At 39.8% G+C, this 19,290-nt stretch overlaps 1 protein-coding gene across 8 annotated transcripts in view; it reads right to left on the bottom strand.

Moving 5' to 3' along the window:
• The window catches only part of MTDH (metadherin), a 54,015-nt gene extending 36,181 nt beyond the window's left edge, over positions 1–17,834 (bottom strand). For all 8 annotated transcript variants that reach the window (XM_032421566.1, XM_032421568.1, XM_032421572.1 and 5 more), the window contains exons 1-2: positions 17,110–17,834; positions 4,640–4,741 (exon numbers count right to left, since the gene is read on the bottom strand). In XM_032421566.1, coding sequence (XP_032277457.1) covers positions 4,640–4,741; positions 17,110–17,496 — 489 coding nt within the window. In that variant the 5' untranslated portion in view covers positions 17,497–17,834. The remainder of the gene's footprint in view (positions 1–4,639; positions 4,742–17,109) is intronic.
• Between the last annotated feature and the right edge of the window lie 1,456 nt (positions 17,835–19,290).

Below are 19,290 nucleotides of genomic sequence, written 5' to 3'. Positions count from 1 at the left end.
ATATAATTGGAAAAACGAGGACTGTCTTAATAGTTTTTTCAGATAATTGCATTCTTCTTTGATATTACACCAAAGATTAGTGGTTGACAGGGGCTGGGGCTAAGAGGAAAAGAGGGGAAAATGGGGCCTGACTGGTAATGGGCATGACTGGTAATGGGCACAAGATTTCTTTTTGAGAAGAGGAAAACGTTCAAAAACTACACTATGACTCTGCAGATACACTGAAATCATATACTTTAAACAAAATAAATTTTACAGTATATCTCAAAATAAAGCTGTTTAATAAAAAAGAAAGACAGAAAACCAATGTGTTTGGGCTTAGGGAGGGTCAGGGATAGGAAGAGAGACTTGAGTGGTTATGTTCAAGACTGTGGCGTAAGAGCAATGGGAAGTTGTGAAGAGTTTTAAGCAGAGGAAGGAAAAAACATTACGCCAAAACTTGTCAAGTGGTAGTTTCCTAAAAATTGTTGCAACATGAAATCTGTATCGATGAACTTTCCCATACTCTATTGGTCTATCCTGCACTTTGAATGAATCTTTTACACTGCCTGATTTTGTAACACGCAAGCATTGGTCATTTGGAAAATACTGGTTCAGTGAGACACACACATCTTCTAAAATGTTAAAATATTCCATTGTATACAGTATTTTAAAAAATCTCAATTGTTAATATCACAATTGATCTCATCAGAAATTCTTTAAGCACTGGGATGCTGTCAAGCTCATGGTAGCAGATACAAATTTTCTAAAATTCTAATTTTCACTTGGAAACAAATCATTATATCATTTGCAATAAATACTAAGTGTTGTTTTCCTTGAAGTGACAGGATCATCCTGTTTTTGAGAAAATGTCTGCAAATACCCAAGTCTAAATCACCATGGCCTATCTATCAGCTCTTCTTTCATGTTAAAATGGAGCAACATGAACGAAGTGGCTAGTCAGGACTGTAATTCAACGGTACTGGTGTTTGTCCTCAGGACAATCACTGTTCTTCACTACACAGCATACTGTATGTATAGTTCCCATTTCATCATACAAAATAATTAAAAAGCATGTGTTCAAAGGTCAAGATTTAATAAAACTAATAATGATCATTTTTACAGCTTAAGGACACTCTTAAGTGAAACTGGCATTCTTTTTCTTTTTAATGGTGAGTGGATTGCAATAAAGAATACAGCTACTAGCAGTTTGGTGTCACAGTCATGATTTGTGCTCGGGAGGTCAGCAGGTTTACCTGCTACTGCTTCTGTACCATTAATGCAAATATCAACACACTGAGAAAGGCAAATGTCTCTATTGTTATGAAAACAGTTGGACCCAACGAAAGGCCCCCGAGGCCCCTTTCCAGGGGTCCACAAACCACACTTTGAGAAATGGTGCCCCCGCAAAATTTAGGGATCATTATTTACTAGCTATGTGATGTTGGGCAATCCACTAAACTCTTTTTAATGAGCTGGATTTTAAAAAAATGATTATACTCCCCTCCTTCCCCAACCAAGAGTTATTCATCAGGGCTCAGAGATGTGAAAATATTTGTATTATTGTAGCATCATAAAAATGTAAGAGCTTATTAATACTTATAATGAGTGATATTAGTATTTCAGTAGGACACCACTGACTTCATCCTGAACAACCTGACAGTGACCAAATTTCATACATTTTTGTTTCTATTGCTTCTCTAACGATCTTTACACTTCTATTTTAATTCAGACCCTCATCATCATTGATGCAAACCTGATTTGTTTTCATAAATGTTGCTGCCAGCTGAACATACCTATTTTTGTCATACCCCCACTCCACCCTGACCAGTCAAACTTGTCTAGGGCTTTCCGTTGAGTATGTCTGAATATGCTCTTTTGCTTCAGCTGAATAATGTCTGATTGTGTTCATTTGTTTCTCTCACCTGCCAGAACTGGCCTCCTCACTTCTAGTTACTGAAATACCATCCCCATCCTTAAGAGTCCTATTAAGTCAATCTTTTCTGGCCACCCAAATAGAATAGATAATCTTACTCCTCTGAATATCTGGCACTCAAGGCCTTGTTACCTGGTATCTTCTCTTGTGCTTGCATTTCCTTAACTAGACTGCAATCTCTCTGAGGGCTAAGTACATCTTCCATTCTTCTTATTCCCTTCAGCATCTAACAGCACAATACATTCAGCCTAGCTAATGGTCCTATGTGGACTCTGCTAGAGACCAGTATCAATGAAGCATTGACCTTCACAGCCAAATAAAGACCTAGACAACTATGGTAGTTTAACTTGCTTTATAGACCCAAGATCTATAACTCTTGTCATACATGGTTTTTAGACAATGTTTTTCTCTGTGAGGTTTACTCAAGTGACAGGGCAAGGTATTCAGTATCACAGCTTAGACTGCAATTATTCTATAGGCAAACTGTACTTCTCAAAGTGCCCAAGATATGGCTCTGAGAGGAAAACAGACAATAATGTGTCTTAAGGTTTATAAGTAGATCTATGATAAGCATCTTTACAAAAAAAGTAATAAAAAGTCTTAAAAAACACATATTTAAAACGCACAAAAACACACAGTGCAAGAGCATAAAAAATTAACTGAAATGAGGTCTCTTGGACTGGAACCAGGTTAAAAGCATAAATTCAAGATGCAGATGGCAAAAAGAAACACTAGCTATGAGTTGCAGCATTTACTACTATGCAAAAAGTCAAATCAAATAGGCAGCAAACCAAAGGCAGAAGCTTTGTCCTTAAAAATCAACAGCACCTGAAAGGAGGCGGTACCACCAAGTGATTAACAAGTGCACGGGCTTTGGCACCCGAGTGAGCTGGATTCGAATCCTACTTCAGAAAACTATGAAATGAGTGAAACTGCAAAATCCCTCTGTGCCTCAGAGCCCTTATCTGTACAATGGGGCTCTTTCTATTTGCCTTGTAGAGTTTATGAAAGGATCAGAAATCATACAGAGCAGTAAAAAGCACAGACTTTGAAGTCAGATGGGTCTGGGATAGAACTGACTACTTTTAGTAGCTTTGGTAACTTATGCCTCAGGTTTCTTATTTGTAAGGTAGGTATAATACCACCTCCTCAGTGCTCTTGTGAGCATAAATAAAGTAACATATAAATATTCTATAAAGTCTTAAAAGTATACCCAGTAGGTACTCAGTAACTTGTCTCTACTAGATATATGTAAATATATTCACACATATACACACACCTCACCTTGTACAGTGCCTGCCATATTACAGATACTTAACAAATGTCAATTATAATTATTTTCTATCAGAAATTTCAGAATGATTATAAACTCTAAACTATAGTTTTACATCCTCATGCACCCAATCTATATATAATTCATCAATCAGAAATGAATGGTAGTTCATCAATTATTCCAACTACAAATTTTATAGGATAATTCAGGAACTGGAAGCAAGAACAAGCATAAAATGCTCACTAGTAGAAAGCCCAGAAATAAGGAAACTTCAGATGGAAGAAGCATAAATCCATATTAGACATAAACTATTCATTCTGTAAATTCACAATCCCGAAATTATATCCTTATTTGCTAATACAAGTCATTTACTTTTTATTTTTCTGCCAAAGGCAAAATCAGGCATAAATTTAACTTTTTCCCACAACTATCCTTCATTTTAAGCCATCCCACCTGCAACTGTCATGGCCCTAGACCAATTTCATTGGGTTACAGGGGGAGAATTGATCTTGCCAGTTCTTCAAAGACATTTTGAAATTGCAAGCATTCAGAAACTGTAGCAACCATTTCATACTACTATTCTGTAGGACTGGAACTGCTGCATTCTGGTTCCTAGAAACCACTTACCTACCTCTGGTTATTTTTTGTTTTGTCTGTCTTTCTTGAAAAGAAGTTATGCACGTGTAGGGTTTTAAAGGGGGAGAGGGGAACAAGTATTTAATGTACCAAAAGGATTTAAATAAAAAGTCTCTCTCCCACAGCAGAACAACCCACTGTTAACAGTTTTTTACATTTTGCCTACTTACAAACTAAATTGAGTCAAATAAAAACTGGATCAGTTCTAACACTGAAAACTGAAAAATGAATAAAATCCCAGGAATGTATCATTTATGGGGTATGACAGATTGTCTTACTTGAAAACTTAAGAGTGCACATCCAAACCTTTTAATAATGACCTGAATATAGAACATTCTTTTTTGTTAAACAAAGTCAAACTGTCTAAAAAGAAGACAACTATATCTCCATCAGAACAGCAATTTGTTTCAACCTTAATACCACAGAACAATTTTGGTAAGCTTTTTATGTCAGAAGTGCACTATTAACAAAGATAACACAGTTCTGTTTTCAAATAAGAGGGATGTTACATACCTGGAACCTTACTCATATAAAAGATGTTCAAGTCATGAGTAAACTCTTTTGGAAAAATGAGTATTTAATAATGCCACAGCATGTTTAAAATACTTGGTGATATATCCTTCCTTTTTTAAAAGTAAAAAAACAAAACAACTTACTTAAACCTGCACCACCTATCTGCTATGACAAATTCAGATTTTCAGTTGTCCTTAATGGGGAGTATATGTACACTTTTGTGAAACAGAAAAGCATCATTTTTATATGTTACTCTCTTTATTAAGAGCTTTGCATATAATTTCATATGTTCTCAAGCTTACCTTTTCATTTTTCTTATCTGTCTCTAAGGGCTGCTTTGCTGTAATACTTCGAGGAGTTCGGACAGCTTCCTCGTCAGCCACTTCAACAGTCCGTCCATTTGGCTGCACAGGCAACAGAAAAGAATCTTGTTATCAAACTACTCAATAGGTCAAACCAAAGATTTATACTCAGGAAACAGAATATACTACAATCAAATTCTACCCCCTGACCCAAATTTAAAAGGTTTCTGTACAGCCATGTTATCTAAGACCTGGACTACTATTCATAGTAACTGTGTTTCATAATATAATTAATAATGAACCTATAAACAAATATATTTTCTGATCTTACTCAGGTATCAGTTGCTCCAGCAAAAAATAATGGGCTGAAAGCAGGAAAAAAGGGAACTATACTGCATTTGCACTCTAACTACCAATTAGTTGTGTAATCTCCGAATGTTTCGCTCATTATCTTTTAGTCTTATTTCTACATATATAGAATGATAGATCTGATCAATTCAAAAGTTGGCACACTCTGTCAGTAAAGAGACAGGAAATATTTTAGGCTTTGTGGGCCATATCGTCTCTGCTGCAACACAAAACTCCACTATTATAGTACAAAAGCAGACATAGATGAATAAATTAATGAGTTTGGCTATTTCCAATAAAGCTTTATTTACAAAACACAGGTAGAGGACCAGATTTGGTCCATGGGCCATAGTTTGTTGGCCTCTGTATAAGATTATCTCTAATATCCCTTGTAATTCTATTATCTAATGGCTCTACTGTTCCGGGGTTAAGAAATTTACCAATCCGCTGCTAAAGCTTAAGAAAGGCTACCTCAGCTTTAACACTCCTAAAATAAAATGATAGCTCTTAGAGGTGCTCATGAATAAAAATAAGTCTGTGAATTCCAAATCTGGCTTTTCATTAGAATCACTTGTTTTGGGGGCTACCCCCCCCAAAAAAAAACAATTTCTGAGCTCTATCACCAGAAATGTATTTAGGATTCAGGAATTTGAAGAATGGGGTCCAGGTATCTGTATTCTAACCTCTTCTTTATGGATCCTACTACTTCTTTTCACTTGCTTATTCTCATATTCCAACACAGTGAGTTAGTAAATCAATACACTAGTTTCAGTTGCCTTATTTCCAATTCTTGCAGAATTGACTTCCACCAGATTACTCACTATAGCAGAGCCATACTCAAGAAAACAATATGAATGTTCAAGTTTCTATAACTTGACTTTCCCTGAGTTTGTTCAAAATTATCAAGGATATACAGTTAGAGAAAGAGACCATTAATATTCTAAAACCCAATTTGTAGGCTTCACAAAGATTTATGGAAGAAAAACCAAAACAAAAGCTGTCTTTTAGCTGATGAAATTCCCAATTAATCCCAATTTAATCTGCTGGCTCTTAATAAACTTGTTGAAGTCAGATGCCAAAACCAGGTCTCCTCACTCCTCATTTAGTTTTCTTTCTCCTGTGCTGTTTTGTCACTTTCCTGCTGCTTCCTCTAATCCACCTTCCTGTGTATGTATATGCGTGTGTTTGGGGGCGGGGCGGGGGGGTACTACAGAGAAAGGTAAGAAACCCTAAAAGGAATTTGGACTTAGAGCCATAACCACAACAGGAATATAAAACTGTTTAATTCTACTTTCTAATATCCAACATATGCTAGTTCTTAGTTCATACTATCCTCTTTAGCCAAACTTTTTCTGATTTCCTGTGGTTGGCTTTACCTTTCTATACAAGCCTTACGCCACCTTAGATCTGGCAGCTCCAATTCCAGTTTCCCACTTCTAACTGGCAGCTCACAGGCTTACATTTCTAAAAACTTCACTTAACTAATCCCTTCAGGAAACTGTCCATCATAGTCACTTAAATAGCATTTCCATTTTACTTATGTAAATGACTACACGGAGTCATTTTAATTTATTTATTAACTGCTAAAAGGCAAGAAATTAAGTGGTTTAAAATGACTAAAAAGTTCAATGCAATTCCTTTGAGACCAACTGCAAACACTGTTGATACAGCCTCCCAAATGAAAGATGAAACAATCTCTCCTCTTGATCAACTAGGAAGTCTGAAGTCCTCTATCAGTGACTTACAAAGGGAATACTCAGTTTCCATCTCATAGATTCTGAAATGACCACCAAGCCAGAGGTTGGTCCCACACCATCAACCTGTGCCAATTTTACTTCCTTCTTTGCAACATAAACTTAAGCAATGGCTGTTACTGCAGCTGTTCCTTTAGTCTCTGCAGATGTCCCAATGTTCCACTAACTCTGGGGCTTTATATTGCTCTCACTACTACTGGGAGTCCGTAAGTCAGCAACAACTCCCCCCAAATGCCTGATAACATGAAACAATAAGCCTCCTTTCCCAAGAATAAAGTCAAAGAGCTCTTGGACAGCAGGAGAAAAGGATACACTATGGTGGCTGTGCCTCTTCTACCCACCAGCAACACTAATCTGTCCCCTTACTTGCCACTAGCTGGTCAAGAAGGCCTCGCCCTGGAAAATTGTTAACCATATTTAAATCAGCAAATCCAGAAATGGAAGAATACTATGTAGATCTGCTCACATGAAAAGTAACTAACTGCAAACCAACACTTTAAATATAACCTGACTGCCAATCTGGGTTTTACACAAAAGTATTATCTTCTCTCATCATGAAGCCTTAATATATATGGTGTGTTTCCATAGATTAGTAATTACATGAGCCTCTTATTGTACCCTAGTATAAAATTTTCTAGAACCCTCTGAGGGTTCCTTCCAGGGCCAACCAAGGCTAATTTCATATATAGCATACAATCTATATTTTAAATTAGACAAGAACATTCTCCAAATCTCATGAAAATCAACTAATAACAGAAGAATGACATAATCATTTCTTTTTTTTTTTTTTTTTTAAGATTTTATTTATTTATTTGAGAGAGAGAATGAGACAGAGAGAGAGAACATGAGAGGGGGGAGGATCAGAGGGAGAAGCAGACTCCCTGCTGAGCAGGGAGTCCGATGTGGGACTCGATCCCGAGACTCCAGGATCATAACCTGAGCCGAAGGCAGTCGCTTAACCAACTGAGCCACCCAGGCGCCCCGACATAATCATTTCTTATATGGATAAAGTCCTTGTAGGCATCACTATGCCTGCCTTATTATTATATATTCCCCAATTCCTATGCCAGATTCTTTTAAAAATGCATTCATGAAAAGAACATAGTGTGTGTTTGTGTGTTGGGAGGGGTGGTGATAAACCAGAACGAAAATACCTAGCTGACAATCAAGAAAATAAAATGCAGAAGGGGGACACATAGGGGAGTAGGGTCTCTTATTTAATAATGCCTGATTTAAAGGAAATAAAATTCTTTGTGTTAGTGAACCTTCGAGTTATTAATTCCATACAATTCCATAAACACTTTGGGGCGCCTGGGTGGCTCAGTCGTTAAGCGTCTGCCTTCGGCTCAGGTCATGATCCCAGGGTCCTGGGATCGAGTCCCGCATCGGGCTCCCTGCTCCGCGGGAAGCCTGCTTCTCCCTCTCCCTCTCCCACTCCCCCAGCTTGTGTTCCCTCTCTCGCTGTGTCTCTCTCTGTCAAAAAATAAATAAAAATCTTTAAAAAAAAAGTACTTCAGTACCAGGCAATGGGCTAGGGACCTCAGGAACAAGGACAAATGAAAGGAATTTGCCTTCCAGGAGTTTCAAAGTTTAGAATAAGAAGATATGCTTTTTTTTTTTTAATTTTTTTTAAAGATTTTATTTATTTATTTGACAGAGAGACACAGCGAGAGAGGGAACACAAGCAGGGGAAGTGGGAAAGAGAGAAGCAGGCTTCCCGCCGAGCAGGGAGCCCAACGCGGGGCTCGATCCCAGGACCCTGAGATCATGACCTGAGCTGAAGGCAGTCGCTTAACCAACTGAGCCACCCAGGCGCCCCAGAAGATATGCTTAATAACAGACATCTACTCCATTTGAGCAGCCTGTACATATTTGTCAAACTGATTCTAAATTGCAAAAGAATCTACATCTAAGAAAAGCATATATAAGGTTTAACATTAGACTTCTAAAATGAAACCATTTAGAATCCCATTTTCACTTAGCTATGTAAATTTTATTTCTAGACATAAAATATAAAAATCATGACTTAAATTACTTGGAAACGCCTTAAGTTTAGAAACTAGAAAGGCAGTCTACCAACTACCAAAAAAAAAAAAAAAAATGGAATATGAAAAGACCATGGGCTTTGAAGCTGGACAAAACTGGGATCAAGACTCGACTTCTGTATTTACTCCCTGTGATTGTAAGCATTTTCCTTGACTTAACCCTTGACTTCATCATCTGTAATACAAAAAAAAAAAAAAAAAAAAAATATGTACTTGTCTTATACAAGTTTCTTATTAAAACGACAATAAAGGAGAGAACATGGCTAGGACGGCTCAAATCCCTATCCTCATGTTCTAGCATTCAGGTCACTTTTCAAACTAGCAAGCTCAAAATAAATGTTAAGTCCTGGTGGTCAAGAGGGCCAACAAACAATACATGTGCTCAGTACTCCAGACACAAATTCTTTTGGAAAGTTAACAGAATACAAATGATAAGTAAATATATCCTCTCAGAGGCCAGAAATAGTCCAGGCTTGTTCTAGAGACAGCAATGTAATATTATCTTTCTTTAAAAAAGAAAAAAACAAAAAACCTGCTTATAGTTTCACCATTTTCTAAGAAAAGAAAATTACATCATATTCACTTATGTTCATTCACTCAACATCCAGTAAGTGAACATAGTAGAGTAATACGTAGAACCCTTAAAAGCTTGAAACAAAGACAAGTGAGGCACAATCCCTGCCTTCAAAAAGCTTAGAACCTAGCAAAGGAAGAAGACAACATCACATATTAAAATACAAGGCAAAAGGTATACTCTGCCCCCTTCTCCCTACCCCTCCAACCCCACCCCTTAAAGGCAAACAGTATGGGTTTTGAAGGCAAGCTGGAACCAGGGTTGAATTCTCAAATGTGTGCCACCTGGACAAGTTACGATGTCACTGGAGTTTCAATTTTCTTAGCTCAAAGTTATATTGCACATACAGGAGGCATAAGTATATACATTATACCCTTCATAAAGAAGATAAAAGGCACGATGTTATAGAAATTCAAGGTGCATCATCCTTAGCTGATAAAGATAGCCTGACAATAACTAATAATTTCCAAGTATTTGCCATGTGCCAAGCACCTTGCTAGATGCTTTTTATACACATCAACTTATCTAATGAACAAGACCTTGCCTCAGTCAGTTTTAGTTTGAAGAGTTCTGATACAAATTCATGATAGAACAATTCCTTGTCATTTATTTGAAAGCACGAACTGTGTCTTTTTTCTGCCAAATGTGAATATACCAATTACATAAACTAAATATACAATAAACTACAGCTTTAGTCATAGTAATTTACCAAATTATTTTTAAATTCAACTCCAATTTTAAACTCTTTAATAACCGAGAGAACAATCTTAAAAATATGGCCTATAATTCAAATTTGCACAGTCTTGCTGTGTATCCTGAGATCTTTCCTTTAGTAGTAAAGATCCTATTGCCTTCTAAGCAGCTGGCCAAAGACTCAACTCTTTTCAGGGATTCCAAACTGTCCACTTGTTGACGGCATCAGGGATGCTCAGAGCTACTTTCAAAGGATAGAGAGATGACACGCCATACCTGTCACCTGGTCAAATTATGCTAAGAGGATTTCTGAAGAATTCAATACGGTATTGGTTTCAAAGGTTTTGCCTCTGATGGGTACTGAGATAAGGACTACATTTGATAGAGCAGATACACAGCCATGTACTTCCTTGGATCCTGTTGGATGCCCTCTGGAATACTGGTATTCTGTGGCACAGTTTGAAAACTATTAGCATAGCTGGAGAGAAAAAAGTAAACTTTAAAACTGGTCAAATAACACCAATTCCTCACTCAGAGCCCTTGATTTTGCCTGAATAATAATAATTTAAAAATACTGTCAAAGCTTTCATGAACTTGAGAAGTAGTGCATTAAGCAGTAATGCCCAAATGCAAAAGAAACCCCAGGTGTTCAGAGGGTTTATTGCTGCTCTCGGTATCTAAGATAAGCAGAACTATTAAAGGTCTTCTCTACTAGGCCTCTGGCAGGAGAAAATGACAAGATGAAAAAGCCCTGTCATATAACCAAACAAATGGAGCCAAAATTCTGGAGCTTTGGTAAAAGTCATTACAATTTTCAGTACAAACTTCTGATTCTAAAAGTAAATTTTAAAAGCAATACAGAGAGCTGTAACTCACTGGGAAAACTGGATTTGCTCTCTGAATGCAAAGTAACATCCTTGAACATGCTACAGAAACCAGAGAGGTACCCTGGAAGTAACAGTTGGGTTTGTAGACTAAAAATTAGGATACTGTTTAGCCTTTGAAACTCCTTTGCTCTATGACCTTGAATAAGTTATTTATTTTTTTAAAGATTTTATTTATTTATTTGACAGAGAGACACAGCGAGAGAGAGAGAGAGAGAGAGAGAGAGAGAGAGCACAAGCAGGGGGAGTGGGAGAGGGAGAAGCAGGCTTCCCGCGGAGCAGGGAGCCCGATGCAGGGCTCGATCACAGGACTCAGGGATCATGACCTGAGCCGAACGCAGACGCTTAACGACTGAGCCACCCAGGCGCCCCTTGAATAAGTTATTTAATCTTTATGAATCTCAAGATTCCTTTTCTGTACAATCAGGAATATGTGTTTTAACTATGACTTGGGATTTTTTAATCGAATGATTATTCATTTACTTATTTTCAAATGATTATTCTTTTAGTACTTAAAACTAACGGCACTAGTGATTTAGAGGTAAAAAGAAAATTCTGTATGTAGGTGGCAAGTGATATAATTTACCTTTACTAATACCTGGGATGATACAGCAAAACCACTACTTAAGAATAAAAGATATAATTCTGTTGGAGTATCTTAAAAGATAAATTTATTTAGCCAAATAAACTATCCAATTAAACTGTGAGATATCATTATAGTTACTCTGTTCAGAATTGAGTTCAACAAATAATCATCAAAGGCTCTTACGTGTGCTGGGCACTGTTTGCCATTGCATTTCAAGGCCAGTGAGGCTTTCCCCTAGTGGAGGCAGAGGACCCCCCCCAAAAGTTAATGGATAAGTAAATAATTTACAAACTCTGATACAATAAAAATAATCCCCACATACCAAAAGTTGAGACAGAATATAGAACGGGATGACTACGTGAAATAGGGTGATCAGAAAATGATTTTCTACGAAGGTGAGATTTAAGGTGAGATCTACAGGCTGATTAGAACAGTGGGGAAAAGATTATTCCAGAAGTGTTAATAATAGTTCATGTAAAGGCACTGGGTTGTGAAGGAATTTGAGGAACTGAAAAAAGATCACTATAGCTGGAGGTAATAATAAGAGGAAATTAACTCAAAATCAGCTTAGAAAGAAACGCAGGTGCTGGGCCACATAGGAAAGAAGTTGAGATTTTAAATGCAAAAGCCACTGAGGTGTTGATTTTAGACAAGTGTTGGCTTTAGGACTGGAGGCAGCCTGCAGAAGCTCCAGCTACACAAGTGAGCTAAGGTGCCAGACAACAGAACAGAGTAGTCAAACTGAATTACATCTTGGAGATAAAATGGATGGTATTTGCTCCTAGATTAGACATGAGGTAGGGAAGATACAAGGAAGTGAGGAAAAGGGAAGAATCAAGAATGATTCTCAGATTTTTGGCTTGAATAACTGAATGGGTGGCAGGCAGTCATTTACCATTCACAGAAATGGGGAAGACCAGGAGAAAGCAAGGAATCATGAATTGTTTTGGAGATGTTAAAATTTGAGACAAATGCCAGATTTCCAATTGGAGAAGTCAAGTATATGCCTAGATATGAGGAGATGAGAGGAATGGTCCAATTATAGATACAGACTAATATAAAGTTGATCTCCATTATTCAGGGATTCCATATTGGCAAGTTCACCTACTCACTAAAATTAACTTCTAATCCCAAAATCAGTACTTGAGGTGCTTTCCTGATCACTCATGGACGTGCACAGAGCTGGGAAAAAAATCTGAATTGCCCCACAGGTACATTCCTAGGCAATGCTCTGTCTTCTTGTTTTAGATCATAATAAAATATAAAATAAACATATAAAAAAGAGACTAACTCTACCTGGGGAGCTAGGGAAGGCTTTATAGTAGAGAGAGCACCACAGCTGGGCCTTTCTTGAAGGCTTTCCAATGGAACAAAATAATATGAATAAAGAAATACTGCAGTCTAGCTAATGGTAATGCATTTGGGATAATGGTTAAGAGATAAATCTAAGATGGGGTTACATCATGGCCATCTCATAGACTGGATTTTACTCAACATGTGATGGGGAAACTACTGACAAGATGTGAACATGAAAGTCACGATCAGAGCTGGGCTTTAAAAGATTTAACTAGCAGGAGTGGGTTCTAGAAAGGAATGGCAACAAAGAGACGGAAAGCAGGAAAACCAGTTAGGATGCTGTTAGTATAGTTGAAGCAAAAGGTAATAAAATCCAAAACTAGGGCAATGGCAATGAAACTGGAACAGAAGTAATAACTACAAAAGATACTGCATACTATTAGAATGATTTACTGGCTGTAGAACGATGGACCTCACAAAATTTTAGTCAGAAGAGGCAAACACAGCCATCATCCACTGTAAAAATAAAAAGGTGGCTCATATGGCTGTTTACCAGGCATGAAGAATGGGAATGAGTTGTATAAATACTTTGGTAGGACATCTTACTACTTTATGCATTTGTTAATTATTTATTGAGTGCCAAGCACTATGCAAGGTTATACAGCAGCAAACAAGACAAAACACTACTCTATTCAGTGAATTTATTGATACCAATGACTGCGCTATGGCAAATCTTTATGAGAAGTCCTATACTAATGTAAAAATAGCTTTTTCACTAAATGAATTTTTGTTGAAGTTGATCCTGGGTTATAGGCTTCCAGTTGAGATTCAAAGCAATGATTTTTTGTTAAAGACCAGTTATCTGAGATCTCACATCCATCTAAATCACTGCTCAGACTAAGTCAACTTAAAAATATTTACTGAGTGCCTATTTAATACTCACATCGTACTAGGTGTCACGGAAAATACGTAACAATGATTTCCAAAAATGCCAAGAAATAAACCCAGAAAAGTGCCACCCCCTCCACTTTTAATAGGGAAATAAACCGCAATTCATACCCTAAAAGACCTATGCCAGGATATTATTGGGGGATAAAAACCAAAATGATATAAAAATTTCAAAAAGTGCTTATGGGTAGATATTAGAGAGCTAAATACCACCTACTCTAAGATAAAAATAAGCTACTAGAAACAAATTTTAAAAACTTGAGTTGCAAACTTTGGAATGACTTGAGAACTAAAAATAATGGGATAAAAAGATGAGAATAAAATATTTAAGTAAACATGTAATATCCTTTTACAAACCCATAGTAGTTTAGTTGGATCAGAGTAAGGTATATCCTAAAATGTATATCAGAATGATGTAGTAATGAAGAGATGAATTGTAAGATTAAACATGACTCCACTTAGAAACCTCTCCTATTCTATGGATCTCATGGTCTTACACCAATGAGTCATTTTTAAACTAATAGCAAGGATTTACCAAGGGAGCTCGTTAAAAATGCAGATTCCCTGGACTCAGTTCCAGAGATTTTGAATTTATAAGATCAGTTCTGGTGCTCAGCAATCTATAAATTTTAGTAAGCATTCAAAGTAACTCTATCGCAAGTAGTCGGAGATAACATTTTGAGGAATCCTGCAGTATTTTAACTCAATTAAGATCCTCAATTTATAAACAAGACATGCTAAACAGAGCAAGGTTAAATGCCTTACTTAAGTTTAGTCCCCATTCCTGACAGGCTGACAGTTAAGTCTTCCTCTACTGGGCCTTTTCTGTTGCTTCAGCCTCTTCCACTACCTTGCTCCTACCCACATTCAAAGCCAGATTGTGCGATAAGGCCGTTCACAGCCTCCTGGGCCCACACTGGGGTTGCGATGTTAACTTTTTTTTTCGTGTATCTTTTTCCACAACTGGAATAAAAAGCTCCCTGGGGAGCAACTGAGCTTTTACTTTTGTATCCCCTTCACAATGACACATATGTATATTGCATTCTTTTTTACTGCCTTCAAATTGCAAGCAGTATGCTGCTTTTCTCCAAGTAAATACTTAGCACAGTGCAAAGCATTTGAGTACTACACAAATGGGTGCTTTTACTTTTCAGTCCCATAAAGCAGTATTTTTCTGTGGGTCATGCCTCACACTGAAATGTGAAGCCAATCTGATGGGTCACAAATATCATTAAGGAAAAACAGAATGGTTTGATATGTGGGTGGGGGAAGAGTGGGGGCAGGTACTGTAATGTAAAATGTGTTTCTTACTGTAAGTTGCAGCCAAAAAAGTTTGAAAGCTAGAATTTTGTTAATGTTGACAAACTTTTCCAACACTTCTATACCATAAAGTAGGCAAAGATATTTTCTCACCCAATTAACATTCGACCATTTGATTAGTCGTCCCATTCTCCACTCCCCAAAGCTTAATATTAGATTTATTTATTTATTCACTGCCCCATTCCTTAACTAAAATGAAAAAGAGAAGCAGTAAGTCCGAAGTCTGATGAGTATTTTTCACAGTACAAGTTTCACAGAAGTCTGTTCCTTCTTCAGATAAAGGTCATCTGAGTGTTATGATGCACTTCGGATGGGCTCCTGGAGCACCCGTCTCTGGACTCAAGTCTATCTGAAATTCCAGACATCCTAAACAGCGCTTTGAAATGTTCACAACCTGCTTCATCCACATAGGGTTTAGGCTTACTAATGTATGTGATTTTTTCAAGATCACCTTCTTTGCTTATTTTGGAGCCAAGTTCTCTATGTCCACCATAACATTACTTTCTGGTAACCTTTGATGTGCTCAACAAATTTAATTATATATGTTCCAAATCAGTTCTATTTCCTCTTCTAACTTAAGGTAGAATTCATACTGACAAAGTTGTACCTTTTCTAGATTTTGTATGTATCTTACATCCTCTTAATCAGCAGACAAAATGTGATCACTTATCTAGGCCTAATAATGCACTGTGACCTGTCACTTCTCTAATACTGACTTATTCTTTGTACTGGTACCAACAATACTCTCATTGCTTTAGTCTGAACTCAAATCCCACTTCTTCCAATAACTTTCCTAAATTCCTTCAACGGAATTAGTCTCCCACCTTCCAGACCTCATTAACACCACTTGTGCTCCTACAGCACCTGTCTATGCACTATAGGCATTATTTATGAATCTGTCTCCTACACTAATCTCCAGGATAGACTCTAACTCCCATGTGTATGCCTCCCATTGCCCAACACAGACCGGAGTGCATATCACAAAGTATGGCCTTGGTTACATTTACTTTATTGTACTGAAAGGTAAAGAGCTTAATTCAGTGTACATAACAATAGGCCAAGAGCGGTTTCTTATTCTGCACATCCTCCAAACTCTGCTCAACTGTAAAGTATTTTAAAAAACAAAACTATAAAAGATATAATGAATGGGAAAACGGCAATAAAGAAAATACAAATAAAACAGAAAGGCATGATAAAATGGATGTGATGCTCTCTGCATTTCCACACGTGGTCCGGTAGGTAAATCGGTGCCTAAATCTCTCTTTCAGACTGCACCATTCTGCTCTGTCATCCCCTTTTACTCTATTTCAAAACCTCGCACACCGCTCAACTTGCCTTAGGTCTCTCTCACGGGGCCATGTACCCCAGAGTAAATCAGGCAACCGACTCCTCTCGCCTTACTCCTGTTCAGGCCTCCACTGCCCACATTCACAAGAATAAGAGTGGGCAACCATTTCCCTTAAACAGTCTAACTAAAATGGAAGCGCGTCTAGACCTGGGTACCTTTAATCCTCTGTAAGCCCCAGATTTTTTAGGTCATCGTATCTCCTCCACTGACTACCGTCTCAGTATGACTTGAAGCAGACATCTGTCTTCCAGTCACTGTCTTTCCACAACTTCCCAACACCACCTTAAGGTCCCATTACTCTGCACACATGCAGCCTACCCGGTAGGCCTCAAGAAGGGTTGGTACGTAATTCCGGCGGTCAAGGTTCCCGAAAACGGCTTGACCTCTGGGCGCTTCGAGTTACACGTACCCCACGCCGTCTAACTTCCTTCCTTGAAACTAGTCTTCCCCACCCGTCCTGCACTTCCCGAATTTCCACGATTCCCCAGTAACGCGTCCACCGATCCCTTCCTCCACCTGGAGAGATCGCAGTCCCAGCTCTTGACTAACCTCACTTTTCCTTTTCCACTCCCGGCTGGGGCGGCTGGGGCGGCTGGGGCTCGGCCTCCCGCTCTCTCGAGGGTTTCCACGCCGGCCCCTGGCCCCTATTCTACCGCCGCTCCACCCCTACTCACTTTGGGCTTCTCGGGCAACTTCTTCCGGTTTTTCTTCTTCTGCTCCTCGCTCCTAAGATTCTTCAACAGGGCTAGATCGTCAGGGGCCGGGGCCGGGGCCGGCACTGCCGCCGCCTCCTCCCGCTTGCGGGGCGGGCTCCTCCGCTTTTTTCGGGCGCCGGCGCAAGCCGCGGCCCAGCCGTAGCAGAGCAGGAGAAGCAGCAGCAGCCCCAGCGCGCCGGTGCCCACCAGGATCACCCAGCCCGGGTACCGCTTCGGCTCCAGCCCCAGGTCGAGGCCCAGCTCGGTGCGCAGAAAGCCTAGGCCAACCGAAAGCATTTCCCGCAGCCGAGCCGAGCCCTCCTCGGCCTGCCGGGCCAGCTCGTCCTGCCAGCTCTGTGCAGCCATCTTCCCTCCGTCAGCGAGACTCGCAGGATGACGCTGGGGCGCACAGACGCCGTACAAGAGTCAAGGGAGGCGAAGAAGGGCCGGGCCGGACTGCCTCAGGCGGAGCGCATCGCGGCCGCCCCTCGCGCCGGAGCCGGGGATCGACAGCTGCCGCCGCCAGGAGAGGGGGCTCCCAGGTCCCCCTAGCCAGCCTCACTCCGCCGCCGCCAGAAGGAGGGGGGCGGCGGGAGGGAGTGTCTCCAGTGGCGGCCGCTAAGCGGCGTCTCGGCGCCAGTGCCAGGCCCCGCCGTCGTCCCTTGGCGGAACAATGGCGGCTCGGGCCGCGATCCACGCCGCGCGCGGGGATGGCCGCGGGTCACGTGGGCGCCATGGGCGGGACGTGGGTGTCACGTGGGCACGGGCGGGGCGGGGCGGGAGCCGTTGGGTCGAGGGCGCGGCTCCTGCGGTTGGCGGTGACACGTTCTGGCCCTAGTGGAGGCTCCGAGCCTCGGGATCGCAGACCTTGGGCGGGCGTCTGGGAGGGGTTAACTGCAGGAAGCCGCCGCCGGGTAGCTGGTCCCTTGGCGCTAGGAGACGTGGCGCTTTGAATGAGTCCAGGGGAGGGGCTTTCGAGGAAGTCGGGGGTGGGGGGAGAGGGTGAAGAGCGTAACAGCGGGTCGGGGTGTCTAGGTCAAAGTCGCCCTAGTAGGTGTAGGTTTTCTCCATTCTTTTTCTGGGAGTGGTGTTGGGGTGGAATCAGCATTTTCTCCCTGGGTCATAGGGCTAGATTCTAACAGAGTGGGCTTAACTGAGTATGAAGCCAGACGTTCCTCCTCCAAGCCCTAGGTTTCATTCACAAACTGGCTCTTTCTCTTCGGGGCCAACCAACATACCGCGTGCCTATCATTCGCTGGCCTGGCTTGGGCGGTTCGCATCAATTTCGCTCATTCACTCCTGCTCTGGGTGTTCCCAGAATTCAAAACTTGAAAAGCCCGTGGGCGGCACTATTTTCCTACTAATCTGTAGCTTTAATGAGAAATAACAAGAGAAGCACGTTGGACCGTGTTTACGCGTAGAGGTGGCTTCCTCCTTGTGTTTTATTTTAAGCTTTCATACAAGACCACAAAAGGAGTTTGAAAAAAGTCTATTTTTAGAATCTGTGTCGACCATCTCTGGGTAGAGTTAGGAAGAAATGAATTGCCCTTTCATATTTTAATTACAAAAATGATGGTTTGCGGGGTGCCTTGCGGTTTCTTTCCACTTTGCTATAAGGAAGTTGTTTAATCATTAAATAATAGCATGTAAGCAAGTATCTTAAGTGGATTAAATATTGTTGACCCTTGAACAACTCAGGGGTTAGAGGCAGTGACTCCTGGACAGTGGAATATAACTTTTGACTTCCCCAAAACTTTAATAGCCTACTGTTGCCTGGAAGCCTTATTACCAAGAACACGAACAGTCACCTAACATATTTTTGTATGTTATATGTATTATGTACTATATTCTTATAATAAACTAGAGAAAAAATATTAAGAAAATCTTAAGGAAAATACATTTACGGTACTGTACTGTGTTTATTGAAAGAAATTCACCTGTAAGTGTAACTAGGCAGTTCAAACGTCTGTTTTTCAAGGGTCAGTTGTACAGACTTTCTCAAAGAATAGAAAAGGGGGGTAAGATCAATAAGCACCTAATGCCAAATATCTATTAAGGAGTATTTTGACCTACTTTGTGATTAATGGGTGGAAGGGAGTTTTGTAAATGAATAGTAAAAATGAAAGACTACTCTTGCTAAGCTTTATATAGACTTATAAT

The sequence above is a fragment of the Phoca vitulina genome, unplaced genomic scaffold, assembly GCF_004348235.1.
Source record: "Phoca vitulina isolate PV1807 unplaced genomic scaffold, GSC_HSeal_1.0 scaffold25, whole genome shotgun sequence".
Lineage (NCBI taxonomy): Eukaryota > Metazoa > Chordata > Mammalia > Carnivora > Phocidae > Phoca > Phoca vitulina.
Note: the sequence above shows the minus strand (reverse complement) of the source record. Positions and strands in the feature narration are given on the sequence as shown.